Source organism: Zymoseptoria tritici, chromosome 2 (assembly GCF_000219625.1).
Source record: "Zymoseptoria tritici IPO323 chromosome 2, whole genome shotgun sequence".
Taxonomy (NCBI): domain Eukaryota; kingdom Fungi; phylum Ascomycota; class Dothideomycetes; order Mycosphaerellales; family Mycosphaerellaceae; genus Zymoseptoria; species Zymoseptoria tritici.
Genome location: NC_018217.1, coordinates 310,171 through 335,726, shown reverse-complemented (window position 1 = coordinate 335,726; position 25,556 = coordinate 310,171). Strand labels below are relative to the sequence as shown.

The 25,556-nt window shown below is 53.6% G+C and overlaps 9 protein-coding genes across 9 annotated transcripts; 5 read left to right on the top strand and 4 right to left on the bottom strand.

Annotated features, from left to right (window-relative positions):
• Window positions 1-59: 59 nt before the first annotated feature.
• MYCGRDRAFT_54676 (uncharacterized protein) lies at window positions 60-1,548 on the top strand (the record flags this gene model as incomplete). The annotated part of the gene is made up of 2 exons (XM_003855742.1): window positions 60-1,260; window positions 1,420-1,548. A coding segment is annotated over one exon (1,100 nt), but the record flags the coding sequence as incomplete, so codon positions are not given.
• A 520-nt stretch (window positions 1,549-2,068) lies between these two features.
• On the bottom strand, window positions 2,069-4,121 carry GTF2401 (transcription factor TFIID complex; the record flags this gene model as incomplete). Its single annotated transcript, XM_003854678.1, has 3 exons — window positions 2,069-2,769; window positions 2,829-3,202; window positions 3,264-4,121. The coding sequence occupies 3 exons, from the start codon at window positions 3,508-3,510 to the stop codon at window positions 2,605-2,607; spliced, it is 786 nt and encodes a 261-aa protein (XP_003854726.1).
• A 3,840-nt stretch (window positions 4,122-7,961) lies between these two features.
• On the bottom strand, window positions 7,962-8,968 carry MYCGRDRAFT_37404 (uncharacterized protein; the record flags this gene model as incomplete). Its single annotated transcript, XM_003854677.1, has 3 exons — window positions 7,962-8,433; window positions 8,490-8,636; window positions 8,691-8,968. Coding segments are annotated over 3 exons (897 nt in total), but the record flags the coding sequence as incomplete, so codon positions are not given.
• A 1,673-nt stretch (window positions 8,969-10,641) lies between these two features.
• On the top strand, window positions 10,642-11,213 carry MYCGRDRAFT_103019 (uncharacterized protein; the record flags this gene model as incomplete). Its single annotated transcript, XM_003855743.1, has 1 exon — window positions 10,642-11,213. One exon carries the CDS (start codon window positions 10,985-10,987, stop codon window positions 11,159-11,161), a length of 177 nt encoding a protein of 58 aa, XP_003855791.1.
• A 796-nt stretch (window positions 11,214-12,009) lies between these two features.
• Window positions 12,010-13,145, top strand: MYCGRDRAFT_107830 (uncharacterized protein; the record flags this gene model as incomplete). The annotated part of the gene is made up of 2 exons (XM_003855744.1): window positions 12,010-12,063; window positions 12,119-13,145. 2 exons carry the CDS (start codon window positions 12,059-12,061, stop codon window positions 13,143-13,145), a joined length of 1,032 nt encoding a protein of 343 aa, XP_003855792.1.
• A 277-nt stretch (window positions 13,146-13,422) lies between these two features.
• Window positions 13,423-16,283, bottom strand: MYCGRDRAFT_98948 (uncharacterized protein; the record flags this gene model as incomplete). The annotated part of the gene is made up of 3 exons (XM_003854676.1): window positions 13,423-13,731; window positions 13,784-16,004; window positions 16,059-16,283. The coding sequence occupies 3 exons, from the start codon at window positions 16,199-16,201 to the stop codon at window positions 13,423-13,425; spliced, it is 2,673 nt and encodes an 890-aa protein (XP_003854724.1).
• A 384-nt stretch (window positions 16,284-16,667) lies between these two features.
• Window positions 16,668-19,815, bottom strand: MYCGRDRAFT_90373 (uncharacterized protein; the record flags this gene model as incomplete). The annotated part of the gene is made up of 6 exons (XM_003854675.1): window positions 16,668-16,938; window positions 17,020-17,430; window positions 17,799-17,888; window positions 18,092-18,153; window positions 18,333-18,413; window positions 18,463-19,815. 6 exons carry the CDS (start codon window positions 19,813-19,815, stop codon window positions 16,668-16,670), a joined length of 2,268 nt encoding a protein of 755 aa, XP_003854723.1.
• Window positions 19,816-20,345: 530 nt separating this feature from the next.
• Window positions 20,346-22,889, top strand: MYCGRDRAFT_107828 (uncharacterized protein; the record flags this gene model as incomplete). Its single annotated transcript, XM_003855745.1, has 3 exons — window positions 20,346-21,494; window positions 21,967-22,566; window positions 22,723-22,889. The coding sequence occupies 3 exons, from the start codon at window positions 20,654-20,656 to the stop codon at window positions 22,887-22,889; spliced, it is 1,608 nt and encodes a 535-aa protein (XP_003855793.1).
• Window positions 22,890-23,493: 604 nt separating this feature from the next.
• Window positions 23,494-25,393, top strand: PGM (uncharacterized protein; the record flags this gene model as incomplete). The annotated part of the gene is made up of 2 exons (XM_003855746.1): window positions 23,494-23,600; window positions 23,666-25,393. 2 exons carry the CDS (start codon window positions 23,548-23,550, stop codon window positions 25,275-25,277), a joined length of 1,665 nt encoding a protein of 554 aa, XP_003855794.1.
• Between the last annotated feature and the right edge of the window lie 163 nt (window positions 25,394-25,556).

Below are 25,556 nucleotides of genomic sequence, written 5' to 3'. Positions count from 1 at the left end.
CATCTCGAGACTTCATCCTTCACCTCTCACCTCCATCAACTGCAATCGTCTGCTGCGACTCATGCAGCGAATTGCTTTGCCTCGCCTACAACATGTAGTCCGCATTCTCCCACGAGCCTCGCCGGTTCAGCAAAGACGTTTCATCAGGAGCAGACCCGTTCTCGCACGTCCGACTCCACCTCAATCAAGCCAACAACCTCCACAAGTCGAGGTCGACAAGGACGCAATCAAGACCACCGTCGCCGAGACGAAGGCACCAAAATATGCCGTCGTCATCTCCGGCACACTCGCAGGTCTCCTAGGCCTCTACGCTGTCGCCCTGCTCCTCGCCGCCGTCAAACCCTGCGACAACCCAGCTGTATCAGATCCAGCACAACAGAAAGATGTCGCCGCACGCTACGACAGCACGGCTGATAGTTTTGATAGTGAAGTCGGCTTCTCAGAGATCTTCATGGGCATCAACAGCAAGCGGAAGTGGATCGCGAATCGCTGCTTGGGCCACGTACTCGAAGTGAGTTGTGGCACGGGTAGGAATTTGGGATACTACGATATCTGGAAGAGTCCGGTTGGAAAAGTGGACAGCTTGACATTTGTGGATCTCAGTCCCCAGATGGTGGAGGTCTGCCAGAAGAAGTGGAATATCCTCACGGGGAGGAAGCTGCACAAACTCAAGCCGGGCTTGATCGTGCGATTCGCAACGGCTTCAGCACTGGGTGAGATGCCGCTGGCTCCGACAACGCCAACACCCAGGAAGTATGACACCGTCTTCCAGACGATGGGACTGTGTAGTACCGACAAGCCGGTGGAGTTGCTAGTCAACATGGCTCAGTACCTCAATACCGACAACCCCAATGCTCGCATCTATCTTCTGGAGCATGGTCGAAGCCATCGTGACTGGATGAACAACATCCTCGACAAGTCTGCTGAAAAGCACGCCGAAATTCACGGATGTTGGTTCAACCGCGACATTACCAAGATCGTCGAGGAAGCCGCCAAACGCACTGGACTGGAGATTGTCGTTGAAAGACGACAGCACGTCGGCACGACTCTCTTCTTTGAGCTGAAGTCCAAGACGGTCACGAAGTCGAAGACCATTTCTCCCCCGCCAGTGGACGCAGAGCAGGAGAAGAGCAAAGGCTGGTTCGGCTTCCTCAAGTGAACTGGCCTATGCCGTACCCAGTCAAACGCCCACGATCCTGTCGCCTTCCTCCGCCTACAGGTCCGCAGAAGACCTCCACGCTCACCGCACAAAGTCGCCCAGTAAGCATCCCTCCCAACTCTCCAACCCATCACCCCACTTCCCCCAAACCATGCATCATGATGATAATATGTCAAAAAAATATGTTTCAAGACGGGGCATAGAGATTTTTCTTTCACGAATCTCCCTGAACGAGAACAATTCCGACTGATATATTGCATAATCCTTCCTATCACACATACAAGTCATCAGACATCGCCAGGAATCTTGGCTGACTTCGTATCACAGAATCTCAACCCTCCACTTGCATGGACTACGAGCCATGTCTTGACTTCGTTGCTGGTACGGAGTCTTTCTCAACTTGTGAAGTCCGGCTGATGGAACGGACGGATGGACTGCCAGCGATGATACATATGGAACTCTGCGTCTGCGACACGACGGCGGTGGAAAAGTGGCTGCTGCATGTCTCTCGATGGCGGTAGAGTCATCAGTCGCCGGATGATGACGATGTTCACTTTCCTTTACTCTCGAGCTGGGCCGTCATCAGCCCTTGGAAACTTGATACAGTGCCGTGCGGGCAAGTTCGTGAGTGCGGAGATCAGACAGACACGTTCGATGAGCACGTTCGTGTCAGCTATGAAGACAAGAGATGTTTCGATCAGAAATGTCGTATATCAGGGCCAGCTCCATGTGCATTCGGTCGAAGCGTGCATCACAAATACCATATGAATACGGACACATCAAGACCATCAACACATCTCAAACAAGTCACAAAGGCGACAGTAGACAATTCGAATGAAGAAACATGACATTTGGTGCACTACCTTAGCCACATACCTCCATCCAATTCTTAACCATTTTTCTTCTTCTCCATCACCACCACCACCATCTCTCCATCTCAAAAACCGGCGGGCGCTCGCAATCCCTCCCTACCCGCCAGCTCTCTCACTCACATCCTCAAAAAGCTTTCCATAACGAAAGCCGCATATTCGCGCTTGATAGAAAGCGCATCATTCTAGCGCGTGGGCAGTTTTGCCATCGCCCAGTTGCAGCGAAGGAAGAAAACAGATCAGCGCGAGCCTCCCATTTTTCTCTCAAAAGTTCGAAAGCCATTCTTTCAATTCTCTCGACGCCGCGGAAAACGCCTCGCCATGCATGAAAAGCAAATTGTGTGTGAAGAAGCAAAAAAGGTAACAAAGTCCCGAATCGGATCGTGCGGTTTCGAGCAAGCGACAGTGAAGTTTCGAAGCACTGTGTACGCGTTGCTGAGTGACTGTGTTTCGATCGATTGGTCTTGTGTAAGAGGTCGGCCGTGGCCGTTCCTCGTGTGTGAAATTTGGTGGTACAGGCTGGCCGTGAAGTAATGATACAGGGTTTGCCGAGGTGAGGTGAAGAGGTGTGAGTGTCTAGGTCTTGCGGAAGTCGGAGAGCACGGGGTAGATGAGCTCGAAGGCCTGGTAGATCTCCTCGCGGACTTTGGCGCCGGTGAGGACGATCTTGCCGGAGACGAAGATGAGGAGCACAATTTTCGGCTTCATCATGCGGTAGATGAGACCAGGGAAGAGTTCAGGCTGGTGAAATAGTCAGTTGAAGATTCACAGCACATGCGCAGATGACTCCAAGAACTCACCTCGTAAGACGAGAACATGTGATGGCGGCTGGCCAAGCCCTCCAGACGGATAGGAAACTTGATGTCGCAGCTGCCGACGATGTTCTGAATCTTAAAGTCCGTGAACTTGGCATTGAAGCCGAGCTTCTGAATGATGCGCGCATATTTGCGGCTGGCCAACTTGCTATCATCCTCCGACTTGGCACCCGTCACGACCATCTTGCCGGAAGCGAAGATGAGCGCCGTGGTTTTGGGTTCTCGAATGCGCATGATGACGGCTGCGAAACGCTTCGGATTGTACTCTGCGTTTCGAGCGTGCAAGGCGATGGTCTTGAGATCCAACCGACAGTCGAGATTCACGGTCGCGACGATGTTCTGCAGCGTGGGCACGATACCTATTCATTTGACGTTAGCGATGCGCTCTACAGCGAACGCAGTCCACAGGCGCAAGCTCACCAGACACCCCGGTCCCGGCTTGTCCTGGTGTGGCAGCTGGAGTTGCGGGAGTCACCCCATTGCCTTGTGCGGGTTGCACGGCATTCCCTCCTTGCTGTTGTCCATTCATGCCATTCTTGGACGCCTGTTGCGACTCGTTTGGAGGTGTCAAGTGGCCTTGCGCGCCGGGAAAGGACAGTGACTGAGGCGCAGCGAACTGCTTGGCCTCGGCCGCGTTCTGCGGGTGACTGATGTAGACCTGATCCATGTTTGCGATGGAGAGGTTGATGGACGACGAGCGATCAGAAGATGCGCTCGGTGATGTCGTGTCGCAAAAAGGTGGATGACCGATCGATGGAGCGTTCGTGAAGAGAACTTTCGGTCGATGCAACGCGCGTGCGGGACGGAGCGGCGGCGTTTGTCGGCGGTGACGCAGAGCGTGCAGGTGAATGCGATGACGCTGTCGCAGTAACTCAGCAGAGTAGCTACCCAAAGCCTCTGCTTGGTGACGGTGCAGTGCGCGTGCTTGAGGAGACGTCTGATGAGGATGTCTGTCTCGAGAGTGATGCGCAAAAGGGTGAAGAGATGGTCCTGCCCTCTTCGTGCGCACGGCAGCGATGATGGTGTTGATGAGGGTAGGTGGTGAAGTGACTGCTTCCCTCTTTTCTCAAAGATGACCCAAGTCTCGTTAGCGTGGCACGTGACCTTTTCGCTTTTTGCCTTCTGTCCAAAGGGAAGAATCTGAAAATTCCGCGCAAGGAGAGGAAAATTAGAGAAATGTGTTGAATGTTCAGTGGCAGTGACGGTGACAGCCGTTGTGGGATTCAATACGCGCGGACTACGGAGATTCTGGAGGGAGCGTCGTGGGCGCGGGAGGTGGCAGGAGCAGCGGAGACGGCGGAGGGGCACGACGTTTGTGGGCGGGACGGGCTTGCCTGCTATATACTCGCGGCGAAAGTGCACGGACCACCTCTCTCGCCGCCCCCCTAATCGTCTGGTTGGATTTGGAGCCATGACGCCGGATTTGCATTCAATGGCCCAGGGCATGGCAACGCTCGGGGAGGAGTGACAAACCTCGCCGTGCACCTCTTTGGGAGAAGCAATCAATCAATCATTCACGACAACAACGAGGAGGTCATGTTGACAATGTCGACGGCAGGAGAGAAGGAAAGAAACACAACAACAATTAATTGCAGGATGCACGACATGATGCAGGGTTGCGACACGACCGTTTCGCGGGACGAGACAGAGCCGATGACTCATTGGCAGCAATATGTGGCACCTTTTGGCTGCTTGGCCAGCTGTGAGCTGTCCTCTCTCTTGCACCGATTCAACTGGGAACAAGCCGGCAAACAAAAAGACGACGAGTTATTTCAAGAGCAGTGCAGGATGTGAAGGACAACAACACAACGCCATGGCGGCCATGCGACACCACGCATTCTCGTCCGGTGCGACAAAGAAAAACATGCGACGAGTCGTTCGGCGCTCTCATGGCGGGCCACTCCACAGTCTCGCAAGGATGGGGGCCGAAAAGAATTGCGACACACGTCGCACAACCCTCCCTCTCTTCCCTGACCGAATGTGACACGGCAAAGAAAAATCTCTTCCTTGCTTTTATCACAACTGGTGCACGACATGTCCTTCTTCTGCACAACGACAATGCGATTGTGGAATAATATCATTGATGACTCCATCGCAGAAGATCCAGAAACATCGAACATCCAAGACAACGACATTTTTCAGCAGCAACCCCGCCGCTGCTGCGACGCGCAAGTCTCGGCGTTCATCACAAGCTGGTGGCTTTCGCCCCTAGCCTTGTCCTGCACGGCGATTGGTCGACCCATTTCCAGGCCCACTGTCTGGCCTCTGCACCGGCTCTGCTTAGCTCGCATCGAAGATTCGAAATGCTCCAACCACAACGATCGTCTTTCCATTGACTGCGATGTCGAAAGATGACGCTTGACGCAGGCGGAGTGGATGCGCCCCAAAATTCCGTCAATGTGCATCTCGATGTCGTGGCAAAGAGCGTTGCCGCCGGATCGAGCTTGCAAGCGATGAGGCGAGGCTCAATGTCGGCTTTTGTTCTCCGGTGAGTGCGTGCAGCGAAAATGTCATCGGATCCGCAGATTCATGCGCAGCAAACGACTTCCATGTCAGTCAGCCCTGCAATTGAGGAGCAGAAACTGTTGAATTCACGGCCGACAAAGGTGAAGCGATCAGGCTGGACATCAAGCGAAGGTGAGGAAGAAACAGGTAGGATTGGGTACCTTTCCTTTCACTGTCAAATGAACCTCACAAGCTATATGCGTCGGGTCAATCTCAAAACTCGACTTTCGGCGCCTCCTACACATCCGCACATGAAGAATCTCGTCTGATGTCCAGTCGTAAAAGCTTCGTGAGGAGTCCATCTCTCTCCCGGCACTGTATTGCTATGCTACTTTCATTGGTGTAGAGCAAGGAGTATCAATGCACGACATCGTCGGCACGGAGCGAGCTCCTTCCTTTCCTCATCGACCAACGTCCGCCTCTTCAGATGCGGAGTGACCTGCCCACCAGACTGCACCAGATCAGCTGGTTGTCAATCCGACCCAGGATTCTCCCAGCAAGCATTCAATCAAGCTAATTCGCAAATCTATGACATTCCTCCCTCTCAAACAAGCCAACCTCCAGCACCACCCAACGAACGACCACACTGCAGCGCAACCTGCCCAACAACGTCCTGAACCACGCACCGATCCATCCACCCCTCTTCAACGCAGTGCAATTTACAAATCTACCACTCCCCCCTCCTCCCCACCAACACATCCCTCAACCCCCTCTCGTCCTCCGACCCACCCTCAATTTCAAACACGCCATGTACCCCTCATACCCCTCCCTTCTCGCCGCCCGGGAATTCTCCATAATCCGATCCAAGAGGTCGACTTCCCGTTGAGTGTACTCCGGAAACCCGGAGGATCCTGGAATGTGTGAGGAAGTGGCGAAAGTGGTTTCTTCTGGACGGGTGGTGCGGACCACGCCGGTGGAGTCGGAGATGTGGTAGAGAGTTCTCGGGGTGGCGAGGGAGGTGAGGAGGGTTTCGGTGCGGGCGGCGCGGAGGAGGGAGGGGGGTGAAGGAGCATCTGCTTCGTGGAAAGTGGTGGGCGGCGAGGTGATGGGCGATGGTGTAGCGGGTACAAAGTCGAAAGCATCCCTCGCTGTGTCCATGGCGCTCGCAGCCGCGTTCATGATTGCAATGGCTCCGGGATCCGGCTGCCAATCTTCGTCCACTTCGCCCGGTATCGTTGTAGGTGACTCTGGCACTTGGACAGGAGACGAGGGTATACTTGCGGCTGTGAGCGGCGTGGTGTCGAATTCGGTCTCGCTGTTGAGTGCCTCATCTAGCCAAGACGAACGTGGAAATTTGAAAGGAGGCAGAGGCTCGGGCTTTGTTTTGGGTATGGTATTGAGTGTCGCCTCTGGTTCCGGCACAGGCTGATGATGCGGGGGAGTGGGTGCTGTCAGTGTGATAGTCGGTCTCGGCGGTGATGTCGGGATCGCTGGTGATGGCGACGCGAGTGCTGGTTTCTGCTCCGGCGTTGGTGTTAACTCCAGGGCGGGAGTCGACTCGAGCGGCGATGTTGCTTCCGGCGGCGATGTGGGTGTAGGTGATACCTCTAGCTTCTCCGGGGATGCTGATGTTGGCTCCAGCGTTGGTTTCGGCTTGGACGGTGCATTCTTCTTCTTCCCCTTCTTCTTCTTCGATCCTGATGGCCATTTCAGTGTGGGCACTGATGTCGCTTTGGTTGCGGATGGTGCCTGCAGCGTGTCTGCTGACTTTGGGAGTGGCTGTGACTCCAGCGCGGTCTGGGAGGTGTCTTCAAACGTCAACTGGCTCAAGTCGACATCAGACCACCCCGGAATGGATTGCTCGACAGCGTCAGCGGAAATGTCCTCCGGCACGCCGCCCGGCTTCACCGCGTATGCACTCTCCGACTTCACCAGCTTCTCTTGCGTCGATACAACACCCTGCAGCATCGGATTAGGATGTGCACGATTGTACTCCTCAATGTCCTCCTCGTCAAAGTTGTCGTAATCCTCCGGATCGTAGCTCTCGGTGAGACAGAATGCTCGCGCTTTTTGGTACTCTTCTTCGAATTGTTCCTCGCTGAGGACTGTTTTCGCGACTTTGTGGACTTCGTCCTGTGATGCTCAGTCAGTACAGCGCTCGCTGAAATGCGGAAATACATGAAGTCGTACGAGACCGATTTCATTGTCATCTTCATCGACGAGCACTGGATGGCCCAAGATCGGGCAGTACCTCGTGCGCGGCACCACATACGTCTTCGGTTGCCCTGGTCCGTCGCTGGGATTGCGGAGCGCCTTCTTTACCGCCTCCGCGTTGTAATCGTTTTCCTCCTTCACGACACCTGGAGCCACCACGGTCTTGGTCTTCGAATAGATCATCCTTGAAGCCCGTGTGGCCAGTTCAAGGTCCTCGTCATCGGCTGTGGCAAGATCTTCTGCGCATGCTACTGCGGCTTTGTATTCCTTCATCTGCTTCTTGCTCACCCGCGGGACTCGCGCTCGTCCTTTCGGCATGTTTTTTGTGATTCGTGAGAGATGTTGTGTTTGTTGTTGTGTTGATAGCCAAACAGAATTTCACGCTGCGCTTATGCGCGCTCCCGTGTCCACTTGAAAGTCTTGGCTGTGAAGTGATGCATGACCAGGAGGTCAGGAGAATCATCTGGACTTTCCCCATCGATCGTCAATAAAGTCAACCAGCTCCATGAGGTCTTGACATTCCTGCAGGACTTTCTTCTCCTTCTTGTTCATGCCCGGCATTCTCGCTGTGATCTCACCGACGTGATGCAGGACCAGAGGGAATGGGATTGGACATCGTATTGCCCATTCGATGAAGTCCTTAGCGCATTCTACTGGTGAGACATCGTGATCAGCAAACATTGCTGGGTTCTCGAGAATGCCTCGAGCTGCCATGACTCCATCGGCGGAAGTGAGCGATGCGATCTTGCTGACATCCGAGAGCGTATAAGCATCGCCATTCGCAATAAGGGGCACTGTGACATGTGGACGCAGGCTGAGAATTGCGGCATAGTCAGGTGGCGTGCTAGATCTTTGACTTCGTGTCCGACCGTGGACGGTGATGAAGTCCACTCCGGCTTGTTGGACAATCTGGACGAGCTTGATCGTTTTGCTGTTTGCCTGATATTAGTCGAAGAAGTGGGAGAGCCAAAACGACAGCACGCTTACCTGAGGTCTTTGTGTACGCGGATCTTACAACTGACACTCTTCTCTGGAGGAAGAACGTCTTTGGCAGCTCTGATGATGGCTGCCATCAGCTCAGGCTTCTCCATCAAGGAGCAGCCGATACCTTCCTTGATCGCCCAGCTCTGTGGACTGCAGAGTTGTCAACGAAGATGCTCGGTATGGAATGTAACACTTGCCACATACCATCCACAGTTCAAATCCACGCCATCGACCCAAGGTGCAATCATTTCCGCAGCACGAGCGAACTCGATTGGATCCGAGGAAGCAAATTGAGCGATCACTGCATGCTCTCTGCCGTCCGGGGTCCTTTCCCGCTCCAGCGGATGCGTCGTAAAGTCCGCGTCTCGAGCAATATGAGAACGAATGAACTCGTGTGCCAGCATCATTGGGACGTATGTGATATCGGTTCCATACTGACGAGCCAGAAGTCGAAAGGGCAACTTGCTGTACCTAGATATTGGTCAACACATATTTCCATGCAGACGACGAACAAGGACTATCTACCGGACCATGGGAGCAGAGACTACAATAGCGTCAGTCAACGGCATGCAAGGCCTTCCGCATCAGTCTTACCGTTCAATGGCCTGGCTTCGATCTTCGCAGTTTCGAAGAGCTCGAGCACACTGTGAAGAGCCAGTATCAGTCTGGTGTCATACGAGGTGCTCATCGCCCACATGAACTCACCGTGGCCTCTTTCGGCCGTCATCGATCGAACCCATGGTGGTGTTCGGATGGAGGAGGGTTTGCAAATATCGTGAGGTGACGGACGCTGCAGTGAGTATATTCCAGCACGGACGACGAGATCGCACTTGCGACACACCTTCCTCGCCATCTCTTTTCTCTTTCTCTACTATCGCACAAAGCAGCGGTTTCCTCTGCTTGTCAAAAGGTCTTTATCGTTACCCAACACTTTGGGCATCAAGGCCGTAGGCAGGGACAACGTCAACAATTGAGGGATTTATCGATATACACTGCACTGCAAAGGAGATCCAACACAACCCAAACAACGCTGACAGCCAAACGACGTTCAAGCACACAGAGGCGCTGGATGTTGAATCTCAGACACCAAGACCGACCGTCCTCCACACCAATTTCCTTCAGCAAAAAGAACCCAATGGTCCTGAACACTCCTTCTCAGTGGCAGGTAGCGTACGCCGTGTTGTAGATCGGTTCGCATTTGGCGGGATGAGCCGCGGTGCCGGTGCATTTCTACAAGCAGTCGATCTTGTCAGTGCAGGTTCTCAAGCATAGGGTAAGTAGCAAGGAGCTGACCTGGTTGCAGAGGTAGGTCAGTCTCTCGTTTGTATCGAGAACATAGCAGATCCCGTTCTTGGCCTTGGGATCCGGATCTGAACCATCGCTTGGCGTGCAGTGCTTGAAACCGTGGTCAGTATAAAAGGCTGGTGAGAGATCAGGTCGCAAAGCGTACGACGTGTCTTTCAGCAAATGCGGTCATGACCACGCTGAGGAGCAGGGAGAGCTTGGCCATCTGCATGATGTCTGAGATGGAAGAGGTTGGACTTCGTGTAGGTGTTGCAGTTGAAGCTGGAGATTGCTCGGTTGTCTTCCTCTGAAGTTGGGAGATGTGAGATTATGGAAGAGGAAGAGGGCGGCGGCTGGGCGTGGATATATACCCGGTAACACGAGCACCATCCCATGTTCATCAATGTCATGCCTTTCGATCCGCAGACCCATGGTTAGAACTATTCGCAGACTCCGGAGTCTGGATCAAGCAGCACAAAGCACCCGCCGCAATGTCAGCATGGGGGATTGTCCATAGGTGTCAGCACAGAAGACATCGATTGAGTTTTCGACAATAAGCGCTAGAACTAGTTCTATTGCCGCATGCAAAATCGTAACGTCTGGACGTCCATGCACACTCTTTTTTTGGCAGCAAGTTGCAACGACACCCTCGCCGCCCGGCATTTGACACTACCTCAGACGCGCGCCACCATCGCTGGGATGCATTGACATTTGCGATCTCGCCGTCACACAGACTCGCCCTTGGCGTGGTATCAGATTTCCAGTCCTGTTTGCCCTCGACGTCTTCCTCTTCTGCACAATGTGATTACGCCGACCGAGGCCGTTGGATGTCCCTGCATTGCAACCTTTGAGAGCACTCGGACGCGCTCATCTGCTGTAGCATGTCTTGCATACAGGGCTAAAGTGGGAGCATAGACTGCAATATCGTCAGTCAAGGGTATTCAAGGCTTTCCGAATCAGTCCTATTGTTCAATGGCCTGCCTTCGATCTTCGCAGCTTCAATGTACCATCGCTCAGGATCACTTACCGTGGCCTCGTTGGTCCATCGTCAATCGAACCCATGGCGGTCCAATAGTGTGGAGGAGACCCCACAATATTCGAAGTGAGGTGATGCTTCCTTTCCCTTGAGTATAGTTCTATCAAAGAGTTCCAGCACGGACAGGATCGCACTTGAAACACTCCTTCCTCGTCAATCACCTCTTTCTCTTTCTCCCATGGCACTCACGAAGAAGTGGTTGTCTTTGCGTGTCGAGCAGTCCTTGAAGAGCATCCAGTATTTGGGAAAATCCGCGATCCCTTTTCGACGGCCATGTCAGCAATCTGATCGCTATCGACACACTTCATACTTTCACTGGCAACTTCTTCTTCACGACTTGCTCGACAAGACCTAAAGATGCCCTCCGAACTCGCCCCTGAAGTGGATCGTACAGCATGAGGCTTTGAGCAATGTCGCACGTTGATGTTCTTCCGGCGCCCTTCTCGACTGGAATGTAACGCCATAGGTCGAGGCCAGAATGTATCATCTTTGCTCGGTCATGTCAACTCTAGTAACCCTAACCCTAACCCGGCACTCGACAGGATGGGAGTGACAGGATATACTGGCAGATGATCCGGAGCATGTTCAGCCGCGGTATGGCTGAGGACGAAGTGGCTGGATGCAGTATCATTCGAGACTATCTCAAACATCGAAGTACATGTGTACAAGCAAGTTCGAGGTCAGTTGCGTGTACTTTGAGTCCCGGTGTCGAGGAAAGCATCGCAGTCACCATCATCACGGCAATGCTCATTCGTGAACCGCACCTGACCTTGATGGCAACGTGGTTGAATCACGGGACCAATCTACGCACACCATGCGACGACAGAATTTCGCCAACATCAAAGCAGTAGTATCAAGGTATCGCGCTTGAGAGGCTGATTCCATCCTCGAACGCCCGCGATAAGCTCGCTATCGTACACCGCGCGATAGTATACTTCAGATGTACCAGATTCCCGCGACAGCGAATAGCACACATCCCAGCATCGGATCGAAGCCGGCGCGGTCTCTGACATCCCACGATACTCGCCTCGAGACACTCCCGCCGACACACCATCCCACGTAGACTGCCGGCCCGAGTCCGACCAACAGCCAGGGCCAAGGCACGTCAGACGTTTCGTGCTCGGCGATACGATAGCGCCTACATTTGGGTTCCGAGAAAAAGACCATGATGGCCGACCTACCCGTCATGCGTCCTCCAACTGCAGTTTGGAACGAGGCCGAGGGCAAATCGAAGAATATATCTACCGGACGAATGCGGTAAGCAGCTCTCAGTCTTGATCGTGATTCAGTACGCTCATATTCTTAAACACAGTCCACTCTATACATCTTGCTCAGAGCACTACCACGCTCTGGAGCGCAATTCACTTGAACAGACCACTATCGATCCGAACACCTCACAAGGGATGTCCGTCATTTCTTCTGAAAAGCCCCAGGCCAACGGCTCACCATTCCTCCGACTCCCAACAGAGATTCGCCTCCACATCTATTCCCTCCTAGTCCTCCCCCGTCAACCTTCCGACCTACTCCCATCCTACGAGAAGATCACCTCAAGCACACAAGACTACTACGACTACGACAAAACCCGCTTCGGCACAGACCGAACAACCACCAACCCAACCCTCCACATCCGCACCTTCGACCCACAGACCTATCCCCGACGCTATGGCACCAACCGCTCCCATATCCGCAGCAAATACAGCGTCCGCGGCCAAAGCATGCGTTTCCGCTGCATGGAAACAACCTACCACTGCGTCAACAACCCGAAAATCGAATCCAACATGGCGCTCCTCCGTACCAACAAGCAAATCCACGCCGAAGCCGCCGAACTCCTCTACAGCAGCTACACTTTCGACTTTGACACCCACGTCGAAGCCATCGCGCCGTTTATGGCGGACTTGACCCCTTTCGCCCGCAGCTGTATCAAAAGCGTGCGCATCGTCAAACGTGCTCTGGCTTACCAGAAGGAATTCGACAAGTGCGAGTGGTCCGGCGCATTACGCGCATTGACGGACTCTGGCAATGGGATCGTATTGCGGAAATTGGAGCTCGGGATTGTAGCTGGCCGACCGGGTCCGGATGGTTGGGACGATGTGTCGACGTACAATGCGAGCGACTTTGGTATCTTACGCGAGCAGGAGAATATGGAGTGGATTCAGTATTTGCTCGCGTTTCGGGGCTTGCAGGAATTGGAGGTGGATGCTGTGATTGAGCATTGTCCGCCGGTGACGAGCAGTACGAATATGGCGAATTATGTGAGGTTTTCGGCGAGTGTTGAAGGAGGCTTTCGAGAGTGGTTGAAGGGAGAGATTTTGGAGAAAGGGCTGAGCTCGAAGGCGTGAGCAGTTTTGCCATTGGTTATTGATATCTGTGGATGGCATGCTCGGGTCCTTCATGTCTTGGATAGAGCCCTGAGGTCGCGCAGCTCTGCTCGAATTGATTTTATACATCGGAGAGAGCCCGATTGTTGGTCATCAGAGCCTCCGTTTCCACATTGTTTATGTATAGATTGGGACCTGTCTCAATCAAAGCACGATGGACATTTCACAACAAATGCTGGACGATATCGTATTACCACAATCGTGATTACACTACTTCTCGTCTACCCTCATCGCAGCCTCACTTCGGCCTCGTCTCCACCCCCTCATATTCTCGACTCGCAATATAATCCAGCGTACGTTGGAAGTGTTTCCTCGGACTGTCCAAACCACTCGCATTGTCCGTCGTGCTCAGATTCGAATGTATCAGCTCAATCAGACCATTCAGATATTTCGTCGTCACGGCATCGTTTTCCTGGTCGAAGTAGTAGACATAGCGATTGAGGATTTCCACGAAGAGCTCGACGGAAACGGCGGTGTCCATGCAGGCGTCGGCGACGCGGAGGGCGCGTTGTAGGCATTCGAGGACACGCTTGCCGTCGCGGTAGACCTGGAGATCTCGTCAGTATAATATTAGGGAAATGAAATGCGAGACGCCTTACCTCTTTGCCTTCGCCTTCCTCCTGCTTCTCGCCCTTTTCCGCCGCCCACCACAAATGACTGGCAAGATACACTGCCCGACATTGATCTGGCTTTTTGAGCAATTTGCTGCCATGTAAAGCTGCCTTCGTGATAAGAGTATCGTAATTCTCCCTGCTGAACTTCTCCGAGCAGCCGGACAATGCACCTGCGATGATGCAGATTGCCTGAAACTGCGACCTCGAGTCGGATATGGACTCTTCGTAGACAGTGAACGCTTGCGCGAAGAACTCGTATGAGATGTCTTCATTCTCGCATTGGCTGGCCACTTGACCGCAGGCGACGAACAAGCGCAGTACCAAATCGGGAACACCAGGGGCCGACACTCGGGTGTACAGTGATGACAAAGCGCTGTGCAAGAACTTGTAGACGGCAGAAGACTGTACCGCAAAATCGTCGGTGGAGAGATGTTCGCGTCGCTTGAAGGATCTGGCCAGCTTGAGTGCCTGTGTCGTGATTGCTGGAGTGGTGTATTTTGTCCGCTCGTTGCCCTCTTGGAAGGCAGTTCGGACCTTTTGCAGGAGCTGGAACTGTGTCATATTATCGGGTCCCCTCACGAGATGCACTATCCGTGCGAGCCAGCCTTGCTCCTCGACGGTCTCATCGGTCTCGACAGCGCCTCTCCGTACTGGTCCACCTGGGTAACCTGCGGCTGGTTGCATGCCCTCCTTGATAAGCACAGACAGGATATGCAATACTCCTTCCAAGTGCGCGACAGTTGTGATTTTGGTTTCGTTCCTTAGCAGATTTCGTGCGACTTCGCCCGCCACTGCGCGCCGCGTTTGGTATGATTGCTGTTGGTATAGTGGTACAAAGTTCGGCAGCGCCAATGCAGTGAAGAGCGAGACGTATGCTTTCGCAGGTCCAAGGAGAAGGTTGAGGAGATTTGCCTGTGATGCTGGCGAGTGGAGGTCTGCAGAGTTTGTGTATCTTGCAACTTCCTTACTGGCATACAAGAGAACCTGGTCGACGTAGTCCAGCCGCTCGGGGTAGATGTTCAGTGCCAAGTTGACGAGGGATACCAGTAACGCCGTGATGTCCTGGATGGGCAATCTCTGGACAGTGACTAGATGCACAACCTGTTCGTAGAAGACCTCGAACAACTTTACGTTGGTTGGTATGCCTTTGAGCTTCTCCGAGCTGCCGTTCGTTTGCGCATCAGTATTGCCGTCCTCTGTCGCTGACTCTACCGGTTCTGCTGGCTCCTTCGTCGTGTCCGTAGCTCCAGCATCGTGTTGCGCAGCTTCGGGCTCGCCATTCGTTGCCTCTTCGCCGTTCTCTGTTGATTCTGCTGTTTGACCTTTCCCTGCGGCGTCTTTTGAGACCTGCAACTTCTCCAATAGCGCCGTCACGGACTCCTCTTCGATCTTCTGTCGCTCCTCGGCAGTTTTCGTCTTCGCTTCCCTCGTTGCAAATGCAGAGAGTCGATCCATAAGTCCAATCACAATCGCTTTCACGTTGACGTTCGGGTTCAGCCGTGCTGTTGCTGCCAGTAATTCGTCCAGTGTATGAAGGTGGAACTCGTCCGGAAAGACCTGCGTGATGACCTCCAGAAGATACTCCTGCGCCAGCACATCCCGACACTGCACGACCTGCTCCAGCAACGGCTGCAATATGACGTTCTTGTAGCTGTCCAAATCGACAAGCTGGCTGAGCCGAACCAGATTGCTGCCAACCAGCAATTGTAGCTCCTGCCTTTCCTTCGTCCGCTGGTCCCTTTCTCTTGAGTGGCCTTGGTGCTGTAGCCTGACCCACAGCTTGTTCATCTCCACGAAATTGGTTAATATGAAACTGATGCTGTCCTGTAGGTTTCCTTCGGGTCCATCTCCACTTCCTTCAGGCAGCGAATCCCTCGCCTGTCCGCTGAGGAAGTATCGCAAAAACAGGCCTCGCACTGGATGCTGTACACCGCGACTCATCTCCATCATATCCTTCATTATCTCCTTGACCGGCGCATCTTCAATGCCCATGTACACGGTTCCGACGGTAATCATAAGGTACAACCTAGGCACGATGTTGCCTGCGTACTGTACCAGTTCGTAGAGATCGGCGAGGTGGTTTGTCGGATGCGATTCGCGGAGGTATACGGAGAGATGTCGCAGGGCATCGAAGACGGACATGTAGAGCTCGTAGTATTGTTTGGGGCCCAGGCTGCTCGTTCGCAGCTCTGATACGAGCGTAGAGCTGGTCGCCTGTCAGCGCGATTGTTCGTTCCTGGAAAAGTTCGCGATCCCCTACCTGCACTTCAGTGCGTCCATCAATTTGCCCGGAGACTCCAGACATCGACGCATCTGCACAGCCTGCTGTCGGACGACAGTCAAGGCATCCTCCAGCAGTCTGGCCTGGTCCTCGACCGGCGGAGGTGACGTCGAGTCGTCCATTGGAAGAGTCGTCCAAAGAAATGGAGACACAAGAGCGGCGTTAAGCTATCACAAGAGATCTCGAGGCCTGGATTCGCATGCTGCGTGCAATGGTTCGAGCGAGATTGGTGGATGTCAGTCAGGTTGGTCGGACCTAACGCCAGCTGCTCCGCGTGGAGGGCTTGTCGATCCCATCCCGCTTGCCATGAGCCTGAGGCAGGCACGATCACAAGCCAAAAGTAAATACTGTGACATACGAAGTAAATGGCACAAAGAAACACAAGGTGGTGTTCACCCGAATATGCAATACATCTATAAGTGTCTATATGATTATCATTACCCGCTCTTTGGCTGCACTAGCAGAGCGGTTCCGTTTCTCCATCCATGCACATTTCGCAGCCATCAAATCCGTTTGGATCATGCTCATGTCCCATTAAATCACAAAACTGTACGTCTCAAGCACCCCAATGTGGTCCCCGGCATTTGCCTATGAAAACGATTCTACCACTCCGCCGTATCCAACTGAACAGGCGCCAAGGTTGGTGCTGAAGTCCGAGCGAGGGTGGAATTCCACGGCGCAGTAAGCGTTGCGAATGCGCCATGGGTTGTAGTGCTTGTCGCGCTGGTCTGCGACGTGACCAACGCTGGGTCGACACCCATATTTGGAGCGTTCCACCATGCAATAGACGTGGAGCTTGCTAGTGGTGTATCGTATCGTGTTGTGGCCGCCTCCTGCGTCGCCGAGCTTGTTTCCATTGCTGTTGCGAACGATGACGTCCCAATTGTCGTTGACGTTCTTGTCGCGTTCCACGAATTGCTCCAGACGATTGAAGTCTTACTTGTAGTCTCCACCGTCGAAGCCTGCGTGATCGGGGCCTCGGTCCACCATGTTGTTGTTGCAAGAGACATTGTCGCACTCGTGGTTGATGACACGAAGAGCGGCGTTGTAGTATTCTTCGCAGTTATAGTTGCAAATGCCGTCGCAGCTCCTGACGTCGAAGCGGTAGTCGTGGTCGATGGGGTCGTCGTCGAAGTTTCGGTTGAAATCTTCGAGGAGGTAGTTGAAGTGGCTGTTGGAGAGATCGTCCAAAAAGTCTGCGATGTGGTCGTTGAAGACGTGAGCGACGAGGTGATCGGCGAGGTCGTCGAAGAGGTGGTCGAAGAAGTTGTCGAAACGGTTGTTGAAGGCGTTGTTGAAGATATCGCAGGAGGTGCTGTCTGTGGATTCGCCGCGGGCTCCGTCACTGGCACTGGCGCAGGAATAACAGCAGGAATCGTCGAGGGTGCCGTCGAGAGCGTTGTCTCAAGCGAGGTTGCACCGCTGGTTGATGTGCTGGCGGGAGAAACGACCGACGGCGTCGCTGGAACGATAGCTGATATCGTCGCAGCGTCGGACTTCGGGGGCTTCGTGTAGACTACTGTCTCGTAGGGCAATGGCGCGAAGGTCTGAGACGCTGGTCCGCCGACATCAACGACTGAGTATGTTGCCCTGCGGAGGATTGCGGGCTTCGGGAGGGCCTTCGCAGTAATTGCGAATTGCGCCGTCGCAATCAGGATGGAGGAGAGCGAGTAGCGCATTGTGAGCGCTTGCTCCGTAGAGAAGTCCGTCGAAGCTCACTCTCTTCGACAGATCAATGGCTCGTAGTTTGCCAGTCGATCGGGTCGCAGGTTTGGCTCGTGGTCGGTGAGCTGTTGGCTATGGCGGATACTGCTGGGTGTGGAGTTGTGCAACGAGTGCAGAAGAGCAGTCGAGGTTGGGACCTCTACAAGGCCCCATGTCTATATTTCCTGCAGTCGCCATCTTTTGTTGAAATGGTGGCTGGTCGTGGAACGCGTAGAGGTGGTCGGTCGAGGAACGGGTGAAGGAGGCTGGGAAACGGAGGCAACGCCGGAACGGCATCTCTCACTCACGCTAGCAAGTCGGCAAGCTGACTTCGAGCGGCAACATCAATATTCCTCTTCCACTCCCAATACTGGTCAAAGATACATGTCTGCTCGGCAGCATGTTGGACATTCCATTTCATTATCATGAACTGCTTATCTCGCGCAGGTGTTCCCTCGTATCGATGGCATAACGAACCCTTGCCCGATTACTTTCGGGCCCGAATCGCAGTGACCATCAAGGACCTTCATCCATGTCGGCATTTCATACTGAATTGCAAACATTGGCTGCAAAGTCCCAGCCAACGTCACCTCGAGGAATATCCAACTCCCTTGCCAGTTGCTCAAAAACCTGCGAACAGTCAGGATGAACAGATTACGATCGACTTCAAACAACATACCTCAGCACCGATAAACGCCGCTTCTACGGGCCAGAGGAAACATTGCGCGAGGTGGTGGTTCGTCAAACGAGCTGAACATTCAGGAGCACATCCCGCGCGCGGTACAACAAGATGTGCACTACGCAGATCGTCTATCGTCCTCAAACACTTCACGACATCCTTGGTGGCCTGCCGTGTACCAATGGGCCCCTGATCGGGCTCTTCAGTGGAGTACAGGATGACATTGGAGATGTCAACCTTTTGCAAGGTCTGCTTGAACCGTCTCAAGCACCGAATCACATCCTTGGCGCGCATGCTATACGGGAAGCTCGATGTGCACCGAATCGTCAGACTGTGCAGCTCAGCGGACCAGGCAAGTCGGTCGGGGTTGAAGCGGCGAGTTCTTGATCCCTCTTCTTCCCACAATATCTGATGCCTATTTGTCACTGATGTTTGACTGAACGGCGGGCTGTGCTCGTCAATCCTCGAATTGATGTTGATTGTCAGGTTTTGAAGGCTGGCCATTTCGGACGTGAGATGCTGCAGGAATATCTTCCAACCGTGTTGTCCTGGCACAGTGATACTGAGATTTGTGACACATTCGCCGAGCTTGGATGTCCTAAATGCAGCATCTTGTCGACATCCCACAGTTCCAGCGCGGTCGAGTTGGGTCGTTGAGTAACGCTTCACGGCCGGCATTGGCTGTTGTATGTCGACTTGTTCAAACTTGGATGGCAACGCAGCCATGATCCCCGTCAACACCTCAACATCTGACCACCAGACTGTACGAAGTGCCCATCGTAGTTGAGGCTGGTCCTCACTGCCGAATGAGTTACGCCAGAGATCTCGTTGCTTTGCATGGGCCAGGATAGATGGCGTGGAAACCCCGCAGAATCCAGGATCAATCACAACCCCGGCATAACTGATCGTCCGCAATTGGGGTAGGCTAGCAATGGCTTCGACAAGAGACGCGTAGTTTTGTTCGAAAGTGTTGGATTGTGCTTCTACGAGCTCAGAATAGTCTAGCACTCGTTCGCCGTCTGAGGTTGGAGGAAACTGAGACCAGGGATGATAGTCGAGCATGAAGTCAGGGAAGTGGATGACCTCCCTGGTTTCCATCGTCGGTTGTGAATTTCCTAGAATCACTACCTCCGTGATTTCCTTCGACCAGGTTGGGTCTGAGCAGACTTGAATGGCATGGTAGACGCTGATGGGGTGGAGATACAGTCTATGTCGGCGGATCTGCAGTGGCCCATCGGCTACATCTGCCAGCCTTTTGCTAGTCGTACGGAGTCGCAGGACATCCGGGGCGTCAAGATGGTCGACGATGGCTAGGATCAACTCATCCGCCAGTTCGGAGAAATGGCTCGCCATTTGAGCTGCGCCGAGGGTATGATCACGGAGAATAGTTGTCCAGTCAATCAGTGGAGCAGGTAGTAATCCCTTGTCGTGGTCTGGAGATCGAGCAAACGACAAAAGGCTTCTGTCAAGATATGCAGCGTCCTGATGGTATGCTGTATTTCTTGGTTCATGGCTACAAACAACCAAGAGCTGTACCAGCAGGCTGAGCCCGGTTGAAATCGCGCTACCGTGTTTAGCGTCGATCTCTTTTTCACAAGACAATGACTCCTTGCGTCGCGGCAAAGCGGGCAATTACGTTGTGGACTGATACACTAGAACGCAAAATGGATCGACATGGTATCAACGCAAGAACGAATGATCTGCGCCGCAACGTGGTCGAATTGTGGAAGATCCGTCGAGCGAGAGGCGACACAATAGAGTTTGTTGCTCCGCTGACCGGAGCTGCGCTTAAAACTAAAGATAGAGTTCAAGCAGGGTTGCAGGGGCGGATTTTGGTGGAGTTCGTCGTACGCCTCCGTTCTTCTTCACAAACACTGACCACGCACGCTCCCAAACGACCATCGGTCACAAACCACATACATTCGTTACTCCCACCTGGCTAAACACGTTCTCTGGAGCTTCACTTCCGTCACTCGCTACATCGTCCGGCTTCTGACAGGCAAGCGGTCCGTTCAAGCCGTTTCCCGAGCGTTGGGAATCTCGGCGAGCAAGCACAGAGGGGACGCATCAGCTTTTCGAGTCCATCATCAGCACTGCGCCACTTCGGCATATACCCAACGGCTCTGTTGAGTCTATTCATCGGCATAAACATCACTGCCTCTGAGCATCCTTCCATCTGCACATCATCGCCATGCGGCCCTCGGACGTCCTCGCCTCCGTCCTCCTATTCTCGACTGCTTGTTCAGCGTGGCCGAAAGGATGGGGACAAATTGAACAAATCTACAACGATCTGGCACATGTGGAGAAACGACAGGAAAAGTTCGACTTGTCATACACGGGAGTGCAGGGTAACACTGCCACTTCCACGGACGAAAACAATTCTGAAGAGACGGGAAGTGATCAAACAGCCAGCATCACTGGAGACGATGCGGAGGCGACGGCAACAGAGACTGGAGACTCGACCGACACTCGAAGGACAACAGGGTCAGGTCCTGCGAGGCAGACAGGAACACGGACAGGATCAGGCGGCAATAAAAACGGCACAGGGACACCCGCATACGATCCACGATTGCCCGCTGGCGGCGTCTCGATGATCACACCCAATGCGCTCACCTCGCAATACTACAAGATCAAGGACCATGTCACTTTTGCCTGGAATTACACCTCGCTGTCGGCCACGCCCTCTGCAATCGATGTGTTGGCAACGATCGCAGGAAAGGACAAGCTGTACACCATCGCGGAGAACTTGACGGTTTCAGAGACTCAAACGCTTGTGTGGGATACCGGTGAATTCCAAGCGAGCGCCACCGAGCCCTTGCTAACGGACAAATATACACTCATCATCTACGATGCTGCAGGAGACATCAGCCAGACTCCCAAGGCCGGGTACCTGGGCGTGAACAAGCAGTTTGTGTTTGGCATGTACTCGCCTCAGCCTTACACTCCTATCGCCGACTATGTCTGCGCAACTTGCAGTGGCGCTTTGTCGACGTTTGAGAAACAGACCATCCTTGCACTTTGCGGTATGGCAGGTTTGACCGTACTCAGTTTTGGATGGTTCACGGGAGTTGCGGGGTTGTGGTAGTTGGAAAGAGGTGATGCAAGAGTTTATTATTACGGATGTACAGCATTGCGCAGGAGTTTGGGAAGACAACTATTACGACTTGAAAGACCGTTAGACGGCATACGCTCCTTACATGGACAGGCAGAAAGAGTTGTGGGCGGTATCATCACAGGACGACCTGCTGAGTTGGAGCGTGGCGGAGAATTGGAGGTTGTCAACGATTGAGCGGATCACCAAGTGTTGAGTACATAATGCCAAAAAGATCTTGTTATAATGATCCATATACGTGCCTTCCAATGTTTGTTCATTCCAGGTTCTGCATGTGAAGAAGACCGCTTACTCATCCTGTCGCCCGATGATGACCAAACGCCAGCCTGCCAGCTCTCTTACTCCAACATACCCACATCCTCTACTACCACTACCACGCATCAACATGTCAGCTCCTAGTCTTGCGCGAACGAGTCTACGAGCACTCAAAACTCCATCTACGACCAGCAAATTCGCGTCCATCTGCACAGCATCGACATATGTCTCTCGGCGCAACCTCCACGCTGCAGCGCCACTCTATCTCGACTTCCTAGCACCGTCATGGCGACAGCAACCCATCCATACACCCTCGGTCCGAAGTCGAACTGCTGTCCGTCCCTCCCGCCCTGCCCAATGTAGAACCCTCACCACCACACCCACCCGCCACGCCCGCACAATCCTCAACCCCCGCAAAGACGACACCGGCGCAGAAATGCTCATAAACATCACCCCCCGCGCCGCGCACCGCCTCCAAGCCATTGCCGAAACCGACGCGAACCCCGACCTCGCGCTCCGCGTCGCCGTCGAGTCCGGTGGGTGTCACGGCTTCCAATATCTCATGAGTCTGACGAGTACGAAAGAAGCGGACGCAGAGGAGGACACGGTGTTTGAGAATGAAGAGGTGGCGAATACGAAGGATGGAGGCACGTATAAGGCAAAGGTGGTGATGGATGAGCCGAGTTTGGAGCTGTTGAAGGGGAGTAGTGTGGATTATACGATGGAGTTGATTGGGAGTCAGTTTAAGGTGACGGGGATTCCGGGGGCGAAGAGTAGTTGTGGGTGTGGGACGAGTTTTGATATTGCTGCTTGATGCTGGTGCTGAAAGCACGATGCTTGGATCAGAGAGCATCTGGACGAAGACAGCTTCAGGCAACCTATCCTCGCGGCAGGGCACGAACGACCGATGACTCAGTTCTACACTGCACAGGCGATGGCAGAGACCCATGACGAGCGTTCGTTCGGCAACTCTTGTGGACGAAGAGCAGATGCAGCCCGTGTGAACACCGACATGCCTCCGAACGACAAGCCTGGAGCAAGAAGCCGGACTGCCAGATAGAGGTCAAGGCAGTTCAAAGGTCAACGAAGCTCGAAATCCTCTCGTCAAAGGCAATCGAACGAGGAGCAAGCGATGTCGAGCGTCTACGAAGGCCCGAGTCGCCAATATGGTTGAACGAGATCAGATCTTCCTTGGCGGGATAGTGTTGGAAGAAGGTCCACTCGAAGACAAGGGTCAAGGTCGATGGGCGAAGTGCATTAGCTAGCTGGTGTTGTGACAGTATGCACTCCAGGTCAGCGCGACAGGCAGCGTGTGCCGTCTTCTGCTGTCCGAATAACGGACAAGGCATAGAACTCCAGAGAGTCATATCGTGACAATGAACGACACCACAACACCACGACATCATCTTCTCACATCGCCACAACTCCGACGCAGAATCTCAAGCGGCTCAATCTTTATGCAAGTCGGAGTTGACCGAACGTTGTGATTGGTGGATGGGCCAGGGCTGACGTTGAGGGCACCCCGCTATTGATGGGATGAGGTTCCAGGGTCTGGAGAAAGTGTTGGCGGGGCATGTGAGTGAGGAAAGACGGCGGAAAGATCGGCGTCACTGCCATTGCTGCAGGAAGAAGTTGACACGGAATAATTCTTTTCGTCTGCTTCCTTCTCACTTACAATCTCTTCCTCTCATACCAAGAACTCTCACTTCACACACATCATGTCCGTCAAAGAAGTCTCATTTACGCCTTTCCAGGACCAGAAGCCAGGAACGTGAGTACCATAGCCTTGATCACTACCATGGTATGCCACTGCTAACCACAATCTCACTCCCACAGTTCTGGTCTCCGCAAGAAGGTCAAGGTCTTCCAACAGGACCACTACAGCGAAGCTTTCGTCGCCTCCATCCTCCTCTCCATCCCCGAAGGCGTCAAGGACTCGTACCTGGTCATTGGCGGTGATGGCCGTTACTGGAACCCAGAGGTCACCCAAGTGATTGCAAAGATCGGTGCCGCCTACGGTGTCAAGAAGCTCTTGATCGGTCAGGATGGCATCATGTCAACACCCGCCGCGAGCCACCTGATCCGCATCAAGAAGGCCACTGGTGGAATTCTCCTCACTGCATCTCACAACCCGGGTGGTCCCACAGAGGACTTCGGCATCAAGTACAACCTTGCGAATGGAGCTCCAGCACCGGAGAGTGTGACGAACAAGATCTACGAAACCTCCAAGACTCTCAAATCCTACAAGATCGCCGACATTCCCGACATCGACCTTTCCACCATTGGCACCAAGACATACGGCCCCCTCGAGGTCGAGATCGTTCACAGCACCACCGACTATGTCAACATGCTCAAGGACATCTTCGACTTCGACCTGATCAAGAACTTCCTCAAGCAACATCAAGACTTCAAGATCCTCTTTGACGGCCTCAGCGGTGTGACTGGCAACTACGGTGTGGACATCTTTGAGAAAGAGCTTGGAGTGAAGGGAAGCACACAAAACTGCAAACCACTGCCAGACTTTGGTGGACACCACCCAGATCCCAACCTTGTCTACGCACACTCGCTGGTCGAGCGTGTTGATCGGGAAGGCATCCACTTCGGAGCCGCTTCTGACGGTGACGGTGACCGCAACATGATCTACGGTGCCAACTCTTTCGTATCACCTGGTGACTCGCTCGCCATCATTGCACACCACGCCGACCTCATTCCATACTTCAAGAAGCAAGGCGTCTACGGTCTGGCTCGTTCCATGCCAACATCCGGCGCCGTCGATCTCGTCGCCAAGAAGAAGGGCCTCGAAAGCTACGAAGTGCCAACCGGCTGGAAGTTCTTCTGCGGTCTCTTCGACTCGGACAAGATGAACATCTGCGGAGAGGAGTCATTCGGCACAGGTTCAAACCACATTCGTGAGAAGGACGGTCTTTGGGCAGTCGTTGCATGGCTCAACATCATCGCCGGAGTTGGCCAGCAAACCGGCACCACACCCAGCATCAAGAGCATTCAACACGATTTCTGGCAAATCTACGGCCGCACCTTCTTCACCCGCTACGACTACGAGGGCTGCGAAAGCGAAGGCGCCAACAAGATGACCGCACACATGAAGGAGCTCATTACCACGAAGCGCGACTCGTTCGTCGGCTCTTCAATCGCTGGCCGGAAGGTCATCGAGGCGGACGACTTTAGCTACACCGATCTTGACGGCAGCGTCAGCAAGAACCAGGGCATCTACGTCAAGTTCGACGACGGCAGCCGCATTGTCGTGCGATTGTCGGGTACGGGCAGCTCTGGCGCCACGATCCGTCTGTACATTGAGAAGCACGAGACGGATGAGAAGAGCTATGGTTTGGATGCGCAGGATTATCTGAAGGACAACGTCAAGATGGCCGTGGAGCTGTTGAAGCTGCAGGAGTTCATTGGCCGCGTTGAGCCTGATGTTAAGACTTGAGTGTCTTGTTTGATGTGATAGCGCTGTTGGCGCAGAGCGAAATGAAAAGCAATTGTAGCGGATGACATTACGATGAGAGCATGTGTAGATAGCAGATTTTACGTTTGGAACACCAACATGGCAAACATGAAACGATTGGGGTTCAGCTTGACGACGTTGCTCTAGTACAGGTCTCCCTTGGACTGTCTTCTGTCGCTTGATCTCCCGGAAAGGCTAAATAGGTCCCCCCAACACCGTCGCTAAATGTTCGAAACACCTCAATTCTCACCCTTCTTCTTC